Source organism: Podarcis tiliguerta (genome assembly GCF_965153285.1).
Source record: "Podarcis tiliguerta genome assembly, chromosome: 3".
Taxonomy (NCBI): Eukaryota; Metazoa; Chordata; class Lepidosauria; order Squamata; family Lacertidae; genus Podarcis; species Podarcis tiliguerta.
Genome location: NC_139536.1, coordinates 8315810 through 8329183, shown reverse-complemented (window position 1 = coordinate 8329183; position 13374 = coordinate 8315810). Strand labels below are relative to the sequence as shown.

The window sequence follows — 13374 nt, the reverse complement described above, 5'->3', positions numbered from 1 at the left end:
ACTATCTCACCTGTGTTGATTCTTTCTCACAGAACTGAATATGTATCACTCTCCAGGGGATGTCCTCCTCCCGCCGCAGGGAACATCTGCACAGACCTTTCCAATGCAGTCCTATTATTCCCCTCCGATGAGCAACCACAGTTCCAATGGATGCGCTGACCCATCTCTGCAGATGGCAGGGCCCGTTAAGCAGGACGGAGCTCCTCTGCCATGCTGGCGTTCCTCCGGTTCATCTCTCAGCTCCTTCCTGCAGCAAGGCAACTTTTCAGGAGAAGCGCCGCACACCAGCACGCAGAACGGCGGTTCTCCGTCGCTGGGACAGGAAGGCAGCCTGCACTGGGCCAACGAAAAGGATGGGAACCTCTACCGAGCCTTCTTTGGAGCCACGAATGGCCAGACGTCATCAGCATCATCCATGTATCCGCAAGACATGTTGAGTGTCTCCAGCGCTGCCGGCAACCAGCCTCTTCGCCCTGTAAATGTTGCAACGCCCAATGGCAACTGCATGGAGATGGATGACGCCCGGTGCTCAAGTGTCATGTTAGAGAAGGCATCCTTCACCCAAGTTTTGAATCCAAATGATCACAGGAGGCAAGCCCAGCCAGCGCCGCATCCTGGCATGTCAGTAGCAGTTTCAGGTAGCTCATCTTCAAGTACCATCTCCAGCGCCTTTGAGACGATGCCCTTTGCTTACCTGGATAGCCTCAATGAATCAAGACCGCCCAGCAACCTTACCGTGCAGAATCCCATGAATTTATCCAATAACCAGTACTTTCCATACAGCACCCAAGACGAAGAGTTCCTTAGCAATTTTGGGGGCAATTTTGATGCCATTATTTAAAGCTCTGAATAGCGATCAGATCAAGTTGTTGCTCCGGTAGACAGGCAATGGTTTCTTTCAACAGGATAATTAGATTTTACATGACTTTTGCGGGAAAGTAATCTTCCTTTTCAATGCACTAGTATATGCTGGAATTTAAACAATGCCATGGCAATTTTAGGTTTAGTGATGGAGGGGCAATCAGATGAGGTTTGATAGTTTTGTTTTGTTGTTTTTACTTTGCTTTGTACAAAGCACTCTGTGGTTATATTCTTGTGCTGCTGAAAAAAATTGATTGAGAGGGTTTATTTAATTTTTTTAAATTATATTTTGGTGCATTTGTTGTAGCCAGGCTCTTGGTTAAACCGTGTTCAGCTGAACCAAAGAGTTCTGCAACGCCCAACCCTTTTTTTTTTTTGTATTCTGCCCTTGATGGGCCTTATCTAGGGGTGTTGTACAGGGTACAGTCACATTGTTGGTTGACTGGGCACTGATGTATTAAGTTTTCCAGCAATTCTTTTAAAATGTTAAAAAAAGAAAAAAGCTTTAATGCAACATTGACTATGCCAGTGTTGGTAGCTTCGCAAGTGGAGATGAAACTGCACTATTTTTGTTTCATTTCTTCAGAGAATAGTTGAGTAGAGAGCCTTTGCCCAATGCCTCCCATAGCCAGCGTCCAGCCTGTAGCCTGGGTCTTCTACCCTTGTCCTCCCACAATGTTGTCTTTTGGAGGGGCAGCGCTTGCCACACCATGGCCCCTTCTCTGCCTTCAGATTGCAATTGTGCAGGGCCTAGCTCAGTGGAAGATCACCTGCCAAGTTCAGCTCTAGGCGTCTCCAGATAGGGCTGGGGAAAACTCCCAGGCTGAAACCAGAACTAGTGTGCAGGCCATGCAAAGCAAGATGGACCATTGGTCTGAGTTACTATAAAGCAGCTTCATGTGATCTTATGGCTCCCAATTCAGCTCTAGTTGCACACAACGATAGACACCCAAAAGGAATGAACCACACCCCCAGCAAAGATGCATCTAAAACAATCTGCGTGCAGGTGCGAGTTTCCACCTGTCTCAGCTTGGTTTGAAGAGGCCTTCTGTGCTCAGATCTCCATTGCAGAATTTGGGCGGCACCCTTTGGCCTACACACAAACCGCTGAACAATGTTCCTGTGTGCTGGCATTTGAGAGAAAAACAGCCAAGCTCTGCCTTGCCTCTCTTTCGTGGGACTGGAAATGCAATGCTTTCATTTGTTAAGAAGGAACATTTGACGTTCCTTTCCCCCTCTCTTTTTAATGCAACTTGGACCTGTGTGTTTTCTGAAAAAAAGAGGGGCGTGCGTTTCGTTTTGTGGAAAAACTAGCGCTCTGGAGCGATGCAGAGTTCTTTTCCGGACGAGAAGCATGCCGCGTGGAAATCTTGTTTCCACAACCCTTTCAAATGTTACTGCTGAAATCAACGTCTTCTTGACTTGCTGCCCATATGGTCTCTTCATTCAAAAGCCATTGTGTTGGCAAAGGTACTTTGACTAAGCTCTTCAAGGTGTGGATTCATCTCTGGCCCAAAAGCAACTAAGCCACTGGAATAGAGAAACCTAGGGCTGTTAGATGTGCTACCTATGTCAATCTGCCATATAGCTGGAATCTCATCAACTGCAGCAGGGGCCAGAGGCAAATTAGGACCTACATGGAAGCAACGCAGGAAAGATGGGACTCTCCCTTCCCTTTCACTGAGGCCACCTCTGCACCTGAACAAATTTAATCTTGGACCTGTGCACCCATACTTGTGATAGAACACATCTATTTTTTTAATAAGATGGTCCAGTGTCCCATATGACACAGCCTTCAGTTCCAAAGTTCTTGTGGGATGGGGAGAAACATATTCTGAGCAGTAGCAAAGGGGAGGAGTGAGGTCAGTTGGGCTGGGCGATATATCGATCGGTATATCATCCCAAACCAGTTTGAAGTCCATATTGTGATATTGGTTTCATAATTTTTGACCTGGCAATATATTGCAAATTGTGTGTGTGTGTGTGTGTGTGTGCGCACACGCGCTATGCAAAAATCATGATACAGTGGTACCTCGGGTTACAGACGCTTCAGGTTACAGACTCCGCTAACCCAGAAATAGTACCTCAGTTTAAGAACTTTGCTTCAGGATGAGAACAGAAATCGTTCTCTGGTGGTGCGGCGGCAGCGGGAGGCCTCATTAGCTAAAGTGGTACCTCAGGTTAAAAACAGTTTCAGGTTAAGAACGGATCTACAGAACAAATTAAGTTCTTAACCTGAGGTACCACTGTATGGGAAAAACCGTTAAGCCAGCCAATAGCCTCCATCCTTATTTCAGACATGGTGATATATTGATATATCACAATGTTTAGCTGGTGATATACCGCGATGTTGAAAACCAGATATCGCCCAGCTCTACTGTTTGCCTCTGCATACTTCCAGCCTTATTTCAGACAGAGTGCTATATCGATATATCACAATGTTTAGCTGGTGATTTATCGTGATGTTGAAAATAAGGTATTTCCGAGTCCTGGAGGTCAGCATTCTGCAAATGCGGCAGCGGGAGCACTGAATTGGCTCGATGGCAGGTTTGCTCTGTACTGACCTCACAATGCCTTGCCACTCCCCCTCTCCATCACGATATGTAGCCCAACTCTGCCAGAGGGCAGCCAGGTAAGCGGCGCAGCCCCAGCATGCCATTTACCATGGGTCGTGGATAGGTGCCAAGCTAGACTGTGTATTGAAACCCCAGCAACCCATCTGCAGTGCAGATACGCTACTTGTGCTATGGGAAGATTCCACCTAAACATTAGGAAGAACTTCCTGACAGTAAGAGCTGTTTGACAGTGGAATTTGCTGCCAAGGAGTGTGGTGGAGTCTCCTTCTTTGGAGGTCTTTAAGCAGAGGCTTGACAACCATATGTCAGGAGTGCTCTGATGGTGTTTCCTGCTTGGCAGGGGGTTGGACTCGATGGCCCTTGTGGTCTCTTCCAACTCTATGATTCTATGGTACTTCTGCCTTATGGGTCCAGCCGTTTTATCCCATACGCACTGGTGTTTCTTCCATCGTCAGTCACCGGATAAGCAGGTTTTACAAATGGAAGGACTCCCATTTGATAAGAATTGCAGGCAACTGAACTTTCGAATACTCTCGATTCCTAGCCTTTTCCAAGGCAGGGTAATGTGCTTTTACCATGTAAGGGCTGTTAACTGATATTGCAATCTTATTGGAGTTGAACATTTAGGCTGCGCTTCTCTGCACACTTAGTTTGGAGCAAGGCAATTTTAATTCACTGGGACGTCCTTAAAAATACAGTGGTACCTTGGGTTACAGACACCTCGGGTTACAGACACTTCAGGTTACAGACTCCGCTAACCCGGAGGTAGTACCTCAGGTTAAGAACTTTACCTCAGGATGAGAACAGAAATTGCATGCTGGCGGCACGGCAGCAGCGGGAGGCCCCATTAGCTAAATGGTACCTCTGGTTAAGAACAGTTTCAGGTTAAGAAAGGACCTCCGGAATGAATTAAGTTCTTAACCTGAGGTACCCCTGTAGGTATGAATAGGATATTAGAGTTAACTTGGTTAATTAATTGGCCAGGATTTACTTAGTTAGCTGACAACCCTACATGTAACCACGTGACTATTGAAAGAAATTGGTCACTCTTTTTGTGAACTGTCTCTGACTTAAAATAGCTACCCTTAATTTACTCCATATTAGCTCTTCAGGTTCCTTTTCAGCTCCCTGCTATTCTTGAGATTGACATTGAGCACTGATATTTTTGTTTGTTTGCATTTAGGCAAATCTACATTTAGATGATAGTAATGACTGTGTCATTGTGAATTCTTTTTTGGAAAAAAAAAATCAAAAGATGCCTTTGAAACGTGTTGGCGTATATATATATATATCTTTAACTGAAACTTCCAGAATTCTCACATTGAGGAGACCACTCTTGCACAGATATGAGGATGCTGTTGTTGTTGCTTTTCCTTTTTCGTTTCTGCTTGGTTTCTAAATGAGTGCAGTCAGTATTCAAAAAATACGGTGACGAAAAGGTTTCAACACTCCCTTTGGGTTTTCCTTGCACTGTGAAAAGGTTTTGTTTTTTCTGTCCTTGTGAATAGATTGTAAGGGTGGAGGGATGTTAGTTTGATCCTCAACTTCTTAGGATACTATACCCCCCCCTCCATTTTTAGTGTGCTTCCAAAGCAGCTAAAGTGTTAGTAAAACCTCTGAGGGTTGGGGTGTTTTTTTATGAACAAGTGGTTTATAAATTTTATGATGTCAATATAATAAATTCTATTTTTGTAATACTCAAAATGGGAGGGGGGGAAGAGCATTCCTTCTAGCCAGTAGCAATATTTGGCGCAAGAATTTCTGGCAGCTCAATGAGCATGTCAACATGAAAAAGTTTTATGTAGTTCGAAACGTAAAAGTTCTCAGGTTCTAACTTGCTGTTACTGTGGTATGACATTTTTATTTTGCATTTTCTTAACTGGTTGTGTGTGCGTAAATAAACCTTTTTTTGGCAAAACCTGTTCAAGTGTACATTGTCGGTGTCATCATTAACCCTCCCGCATTGTTCTTTCTAAATACACAGTGAGTGTAAGCTAGAAAATCATATAATAAAATTCCCATTAAAAGCGTAAGATAAAAATCAAATAATGTCACAAATACATAAAACAATGGTGGGCTGGCACGAGCCACCAATGGGGAGAGATGCCCTGTTGTTCTCAGGTTCTGGTTGGCCACTGTGAGAACAGGAAGTTGGGCTAGATGGGGTTCTGGCTTGATCCAGTAGGGTTCTTCTTGGTCCCAGCCAATAGCCTCGCAGTGAAATGGTGAGCCCAACCCACACTGCTGGCCAGCTGGAGAAGGCAAGGCAAGTAGGGGCTGCTATCCTTTCTTCATGGTCTGATTATTGCTCACTTGCTTGGGTGAGAAGAGGTGAGGTTGTTGTAAACAAAAATTGCTCTTTTCCCTTATGGGGTATCCAAGAGCCCATATAGAATCCTTACATATGTTCCCTATTGGTAGGAGAGAATAACAGAGGCCAACCAGAGAATATTGAGAAGCAAAGCAGCTGGTAAGCTTGATCTTTATTGATCTGTTGCAACAGGGTGCTCCCCTCACCCGCAGGAGAGGGAGAGGAACCCAGAAAAATGGCATGCAGGGCCTTATAAAGACTTTTGAAATTGCCACCCTGTAGATCAAGACCACCCCCAGAAAGATCATACATACATCACAGAAGGGGTGTAACCTAAGGCCACCCCTCAGATACATCACACTTACATCACAGAAAAGGCGGTCTAAAACAGAAATTTGAATATTGTTTCTCTCCTGTTGTTATCTCCTGTTTGGCAGGTTACTTGATTGGATTGCCTGGGGAGCCTGGCCATTCTATTGTAGTAATAAATACTTAGTTCCTGGGCCAGATCACAGGCTCACACCCTATTTATATCTTAAATGTGTCCTTAAGAAAGGATTTGTGAGGAAAGAGACAATGGGGAGGTTTCCCACTTTGACCTTGCAGAGAAAATATTGGGTCAGTTTAGGAATCAAAATGGTTCCAGGTTGGCCTTCCTGTGCTGATCTATGTATGTGCTTGGTTGGTACACTTATGAACATTACCATATATCTAAGGCCATAAAATTCTTATCACAAGGTACAGGGCCAGGGGACTGGCAAGAGGATCAACTACTGGGAATTGGGCTTCAGCAGATGCTCAGCAGTGCCGATCTGATGTGCGCCAATCCAAAATTCACAATCTGCTTGAGCACCACACACAGAGAAGCTGCAGCAAAATTGTTGTCCAAAGCTAGGCACTTGCATCAGATAACAGCTCAGCAGTGACATCTGCAGGCTTCCTGATCAGACGCAACCTACAGCCAACCATGCAACGACATGACCTGCAGTCTAACTCTGGCATTGCTTTAATAATAAAAAAATAATAAAATTTTATTTATATCCCACCCTCCCCAGCTGAAGCCGGGCTCAGAGCGGCTAACAACAGTAAAATAATACAGCATTCTAAAATCAATTCATTATAAAATCAGTTCATATCAAATTAATGGCAACCATTGGGCTAGAGTTCTGTGAGGATTGCCAAAGGAGGGGGTCAGGCTGTGCCTTGGCCAAAGGTCTGGTGGAACAGCTCTGTCTTGCAGGCCCTGCGGAAAGATGTCAAGTCTCGCAGGGCCCTAGTCTCTTGTGACAGAATGTTCCACCAGATTGGAGCCACAGCCGAAAAACCCCTGGCTCTGGTTGAGGCCACCCTAACCTCCTTGTGGCCTGGGACCTCCAAGATGTTTTTGTTTGAAGACTGTGGGACATACCAGGAGAGGCGGTCACGTAGGTATGAGGGTCCTAGGCCGTGAAGGGCTTTAAAAGTTAAAACCATCACCTTAAACCTGATCCTGTACTCCACCGGGAGCCAGTGCAGCTGGTATAGCACTGGGTGAATGTGATTTCAAGAAGGACACTGACAGACTGGAACGTGTCCAGAGGAGGGCAACCAAAATAGTCAAAGGCCTGGAAACGATGCCTTATGAGGAACGGCTAAGGGAGCTGGGCATGTTTAGCCTGGAGAAGAGGAGGTTAAGGGGTGATATGATAGCCATGTTCAAATATATCAAAGGATGTCACATAGAGGAGGGAGAAAGGTTGTTTTCTGCTGCTCCAGAGAAGTGGACACGGAGCAATGGATCCAAACTACAAGAAAGAAGATTCCACCTAAACATTAGGAAGAACTTCCTGACAGTATGAGCTGTTCGACAGTGGAATTTGCTGCCAAGGAGTGTGGTGGAGCCTCCTTCTTTGGAGGTCTTTAAGCAGAGGCTTGACAACCATATGTCAGGAGTGCTCTGATGGTGTTTCCTGCTTGGCAGGGGGTTGGACTCGATGGCCCTTGTGGTCTCTTCCAACTCTATGATTCTATGATTCTATGATTCTACGTCCCGCAGGGCCCTAGTCTCTTGTGACAGAGCGTTCCACTAGATCGGAGCCACAGCCGAAAAACCCCTGGCTCTGGTTGAGGCCAGCCTAACCTCCCTGTGGCCCGGGACCTCCAAGATGTTTTTGTTTGAAGACTGTAAGGTCCTCCATGGGATATACCAGGAGAGGCGGCCACGTAGGTATGAGGGTCCTAGGCCGTATAGGGCTTTAAAAGTTAAAACCATCACCTTAAACCTGATCCTGTACTCCACTGGGAGCCAGTGCAGCTGGTATAGCACTGGGTGAATGTGATTTACTGGCAAAGATGAGGTGGTGTTCAGAGTTGACCCTACCATTCAGCAAAGCAAGGGGCAGCAGGGGCAGTTTCTCCTGAGCCCCTTGATCACCTTTGTGTGCTAGAGCTGGGGATGGGTAAAACTGTCAGTTTTGGTTTCTGTGTTCCTGATTTTTACCCCCATCTTAAATTCAGCTCTCTACATCTCTACATCATAGCACTGCAGAGCTGGAAAGAATCTCAACTAAAACATCCTGGACAGATGGCCATCCAGCACGCGGCAGCTAAAAAAGCCAATGCAATTCTGGGCTGCATCAATAGGAGTATAGCATCTAGATCAAGGGAAGTAATAGTGCCACTGTATTCTGCTCTGGTCAGACCTCACCTGGAGTACTGTGTCCAGTTCTGGTCACCACAGTTCAAGAAGGACACTGACAAACTGGAACGTGTCCAGAGGAGGGCAACCAAAATGGTCAAAGGCCTGGAAACGATGCCTTATGAGGAACGGCTAAGGGAGCTGGGCATGTTTAGCCTGGAGAAGAGGAGGTTAAGGGGTGATATGATAGCCATGTTCAAATATATCAAAGGATGTCACATAGAGGAGGGAGAAAGGTTGTTTTCTGCTGCTCCAGAGAAGTGGACACGGAGAAATAGATCCAAACTACAAGAAAGAAGATTCCACCTAAATATTAGGAAGAACTTCCTGACAGTAAGAGCTGTTCGACAGTGGAATTTGCTGCCAAGGAGTGTGGTGGGGTCTCCTTCTTTGGAGGTCTTTAAGCAGAGGCTTGACAGCCATATGTCAGGAGTGCTCTGATGGTGTTTCCTGCTTGGCAGGGGGTTGGACTCAATGGCCCTTGTGGTCTCTTCCAACTCTATGATTCTATGATTCCTGCTAATGTTTCCATCTGCTTACAGTGGTCTCCAAGATAAATTATACATTTCCCCCATTCTTTGTTAAAGTTTTGGTCTTCTTGGTTCCTGATCTTCCCGGTCAGTTTTGCCATATTGACAGAGTCCCAACAGTTCAATTTGCCATTCTTCTCTGTTAGGGACTTTATCTTCTTTCCATCTCTGGGCTGATAGCATCTGTGCAGCTGTCAACTGCATACATAAAAGCTTTTTCTGCTCCTTTGGAATATTGGTACCTACAATTCCCAATAAAAAAGCTATAGGTTTTTTTTATATAAAAGTTATTTAAAACATTTTTTTGATTCATTATGCATCACAGGCACGTCCAACTCCCAAGAGACTGCGATCTACTCCCAGTATAAAAAAAAGGGGCAGTGATCTACCCATTGTCATTGCCAAGAGTTCTTGAGCTTTTTTGAGGTTGACCCACAATTGTTGAGCTTTTTTGGGGGGAGGGTGCCCAGAGTTGTTGGGGGGGGGGTCCACCTAGAGCACCCCTGCGATCAACGGCAGATTGCGATTGTCCTGTTGGACATGCTGTCGCGAATTCTCCGCGGCGCTTTAGCAGAAATGCTCAGAGTTCCAGGTTCTTCAGTGCAGTATTATTTATTGTGAGCTATATATATATAAATGTGGGTGCGGGTGGCACTGTGGTCTAAACCACAAAGCCTAGGACCTGCCGATCAGAAGGTCGGCGGTTCGCATCCCCGTGACGGGGTGAGCTCCCGTTGCTCGGTCCCTGCTCCTGCCCACCTAGCAGTTCAAAAGCACACCAGTGCAAGTAGATAAATAGGTACCGCTCCGGCGGGAAGGTAAATGGCGTTTCCATGTGCTGCTCTGGTTCGCCAGAAGCGGCTTAGTCATGCTGGGCACATGACCCAGAAGCTGTACGCCGCCTCCCTCCGCCAGTAAAGCGAGATGAGTGCCGCAACCCCAGAGTCGGCCACGACTGGACCTAATGGTCAGGGGTTCCTTTACCTTTACCTATGTATATAAATATCTATAGGCTATAATACACGAGTAGTTCATACAGTCAAACAGAGCACCTGGCTGCACCTTAAGGCACTTCTGCTTATAAACCTCCAAGGAAGGAGAGTCCACCATCATCCGAGGGAATCAATCACTCTGTTGAACAGCTCTTACTGTTAGAGAGTTCTTCCTGATGTTTAGTCGGAATCTTCTTCCTTGTAAGTTGAAGCCATTGGTTTAGGTCCTACTCTCTGGAGCAAGAGAAAACAAGCTTGCTCCATCTTCCCTCTCGGCAATCCGTGAGAACGCTGCCAGTCAATGTAGGCAATACTAAGTAGATAAGGCAGATCCCAATGTTCCTTTTTTCTATGTGGAAGAGGAACCTTTCATCATGTGAGACTGTTGCCCAACACACATATTTCAGCCATTTTGAAGCTAGCAATGCAGCCATTTTGCTTTGGTGTGAGGAAATACAGTGGTACCTCAGGTTACAGACGCTTCAGGTTACAGACTCCACTAACCCAGAAATAGTACCTCGGGTTAAGAACTTTGCTTCAGGATGAGAACAGAAATTGTGCGGCAGCGGAGGCGCAGTGGCAGCAGGAGGCCCCATTAGCTAAAGTGGTACCTCAGGTTAAGAACAGTTTCAGGTTAAGAACGGACCTCCAGAACGAATTAAGTTCTTAACCTGAGGTACCACTGTATTTAAGGTCTAAGAGAGTGGCTTGTCCAACGCTGGAAAGATTTATTCTTCGGGTACTTTCAGAAGACAAAATGGCTCTTCATCGAAGGAGAAACCATTTCAGATGTCAACCGAAGGTCCACATCCGGCTTACTGCTACATTGCCCAAAATTTGAGCGAAACTGATACTTCATTGGTGTTTGTGAAACACCAGGTGTGAGGCAGAAATGATGAGTTGTGCCAGAGGCGTCCATCTGAGAGGCAAAGTGATCCTTGCCCGCAGACCAGAAAAGAAGCAAAATTTACCACCAGTTATGGAAACAGCTACAAATTTCAACAAAGCCACAGAACTCTGGGCTTCTATTACGTGTAATGCCTCCTTCTTAGCAAAGCACTCAAGTCAACAGCTTGCAGTCCAATAAGGCATTATATAGAGAGATTAAAGGGGACAGTAAGCATTTTTAGGTAACAGCCTTTTCATACTACAGAATAATAAAGTTATATAATGAGCCATTGCAAGATACAGTTCTACACTTTGTATGCTAGAACTGGTGTTGTTTAATAATGAGATGTTCCGAAAAAGAATCAATGTGATTCTGTTCGCCCTTAGAATTTTTTTGAAATCAGTTTGAAAGGCGTAAAAATCCCAAATGGTCGTAAGTAGAGATCAAAGTTTGCTAGCAGCCAATGCTCCACAATAGCTCTGAAGAATGCCAGTGTTTATTTTTTAAAAGCAGCAATTTATAAGCCCTTACGGCTGTGAAAAATACCTGAAAGTTACATTTGTGTCTGCTGCTATCTCTGGAGCCAGAGGTGTGGATGGAGGAATAAAAATCAGTGTGTCAAGTGTGCCACATGGTTCCTTGCCGGACCTCTTCAGGAAAACCAGCAAAACTAGAATAAACTGCTCAAAGTGGTACATAATTGTAAATAGGAAATAATTCGGCGTTGTTGTTGTTGTTGTAGTCGTTTAGTCATGTCTGACTTATCGTGACCCCATGGACCAGAGCACGCCAGGCACTCCTGTCTTCCATTGCCTCCCACAGTTTGGTCATACTCATGCTGGTAGCTTCGAGAACACTGTCCAACCACCTTGTCCTCCGTCGTCCCCTTCTCCTTCTGCCCTCCATCTTTCCCAACATCAGGGTCTTTTCCAGGGAGTCTTCTCTTCTCATGAGGTGGCCAAAGTCTTGGAGCCTCAGCTTCAGGATCTGTCCTTCCAGTGAGCACTCAATTCGGCGTTGCTTAGCATCAAATCCAGATTACCTGGGCAGAATGCTTTTATTTCATTCTCAAGCACAGAGTATACACCCAGCTCTGGCCAATATCCTTATCTGTGGTTCGCATCCATGCAACATACATATTATATATAAAACAAAGACTGGAACACTTGAGAGAATTTTTTTTATAAAAGTTTATTTCCTTAGTAAAAATAAAACTTGGAACTTTTTTGGGGGTACAGTTGCCTCTCACATTAAAACATCATTCATTATTATGTCACACTATCCTTTCTTCCCCATTACATAATTCTGGCCAAATACCACTTTCTGAAGAGAAAGGATTGATTTAGAATTACGGCATGTCCTTGCAAAAGAGTAAGCAAATCTTCCTCTACTATTAAAAGGAGATGCAGTTATTCAGGGCTGCCTTTACATTGGTACAGATCCAAGACTGATGCTGCGATCCCATACGTACTAAAATATCTGAACTCAGTGGGACTTACTTCCAAGTAAACATGCACAGGATTATCCCCTTGTGCAATCTGCGCTGAATGGCATCAGCTCACCCAGAAGTACCAGAATCCTGACAATCATTGCACTCTGACTAGAATTGTATTGTGAACAAACACAAACCCCTGTGTTGCAAAATGTAACTACCGTATTTTTTGCTCTATAAGACTCACTTTTTCTCTCCTAAAAAGTATGGGGAAATGTGTGTGCGTCTTATGGAGCGAATACAGGCTGCGCAGCTATCCCAGAAGCCAGAACAGGAAGAGGGGTCACTGCTTTCACTGCGTAGCGATCCCTCTTGCTGTCCTGGCTTCTGAGATTCAGAATATTTTTTTTCTTGTTTTCCTCCTCCAAAAACCAGTTGTGTCTTATGGTCTGGTGCGTCTTATAGAGCGAAAAATACGGTACCTACAAAAATGCAAACGCAACACACTGGCTAATATCTGTTAGTGAATATATAACTGGTTATGATATCATTCAAAATATACAAATAAGCCATTTCAAAATAATGTATGTATCATACAACACATCTCACAAAATACACAAGTAACTACAAGTTGTTAATTGCAGCAGAGTCAAAGAAAGAATCAATATAATCGGTTATGATCTCACAAAATATACAACTAACTACAAGTTGTTAAGCAGCTACTCTATCCAGTGAGCACTGATCCAATAGCATAATCCCTACTAGTATGAATATTTCATTGATAATTATTCGCTGATGAAGACTTTATTCCGAAACAGTTGAACGATTCCGGATATACTGTCCTTTTGAGACTTCGGACGTCTTCCTTTGAGATACAGCTTGGCATTCCTTGCCGTTCATTGATCTGTTTGATTCTTTGTTTGACTCTGATACAAGTAACAACTTGTAGTTACTTGTATATTTTGTGAGATGTGTTGTATAATATATACAGTGGTACCTCGGGTTAAGTACTTAATTCGTTTCGGAGGTCTGTACTTAACCTGAAAATGTTCCTCACCTGAAGCACCACTTTAGCTAATGGGGCCTCCTGCTGCCGCCGCGCCACC

At 44.8% G+C, this 13374-nt stretch overlaps 1 protein-coding gene and 1 long non-coding RNA gene across 3 annotated transcripts in view; both read left to right on the top strand.

Annotated features, from left to right (window-relative positions):
* Positions 1–1697, top strand: part of REL (REL proto-oncogene, NF-kB subunit) — a 55391-nt gene extending 53694 nt beyond the window's left edge. The window contains exon 10 of one of the 2 annotated variants that reach the window (XM_083432645.1): positions 33–1697. In XM_083432645.1, coding sequence (XP_083288771.1) covers positions 33–841 — 809 coding nt within the window. In that variant the 3' untranslated portion in view covers positions 842–1697. The remainder of the gene's footprint in view (positions 1–32) is intronic. The other variant, XM_083432644.1, reaches the window with a different exon arrangement.
* LOC310674052 overlaps positions 1–13374 on the top strand; it is an 81544-nt gene that overhangs the window by 62328 nt on the left and 5842 nt on the right. The gene's annotated exons all lie outside the window — the stretch shown is intronic.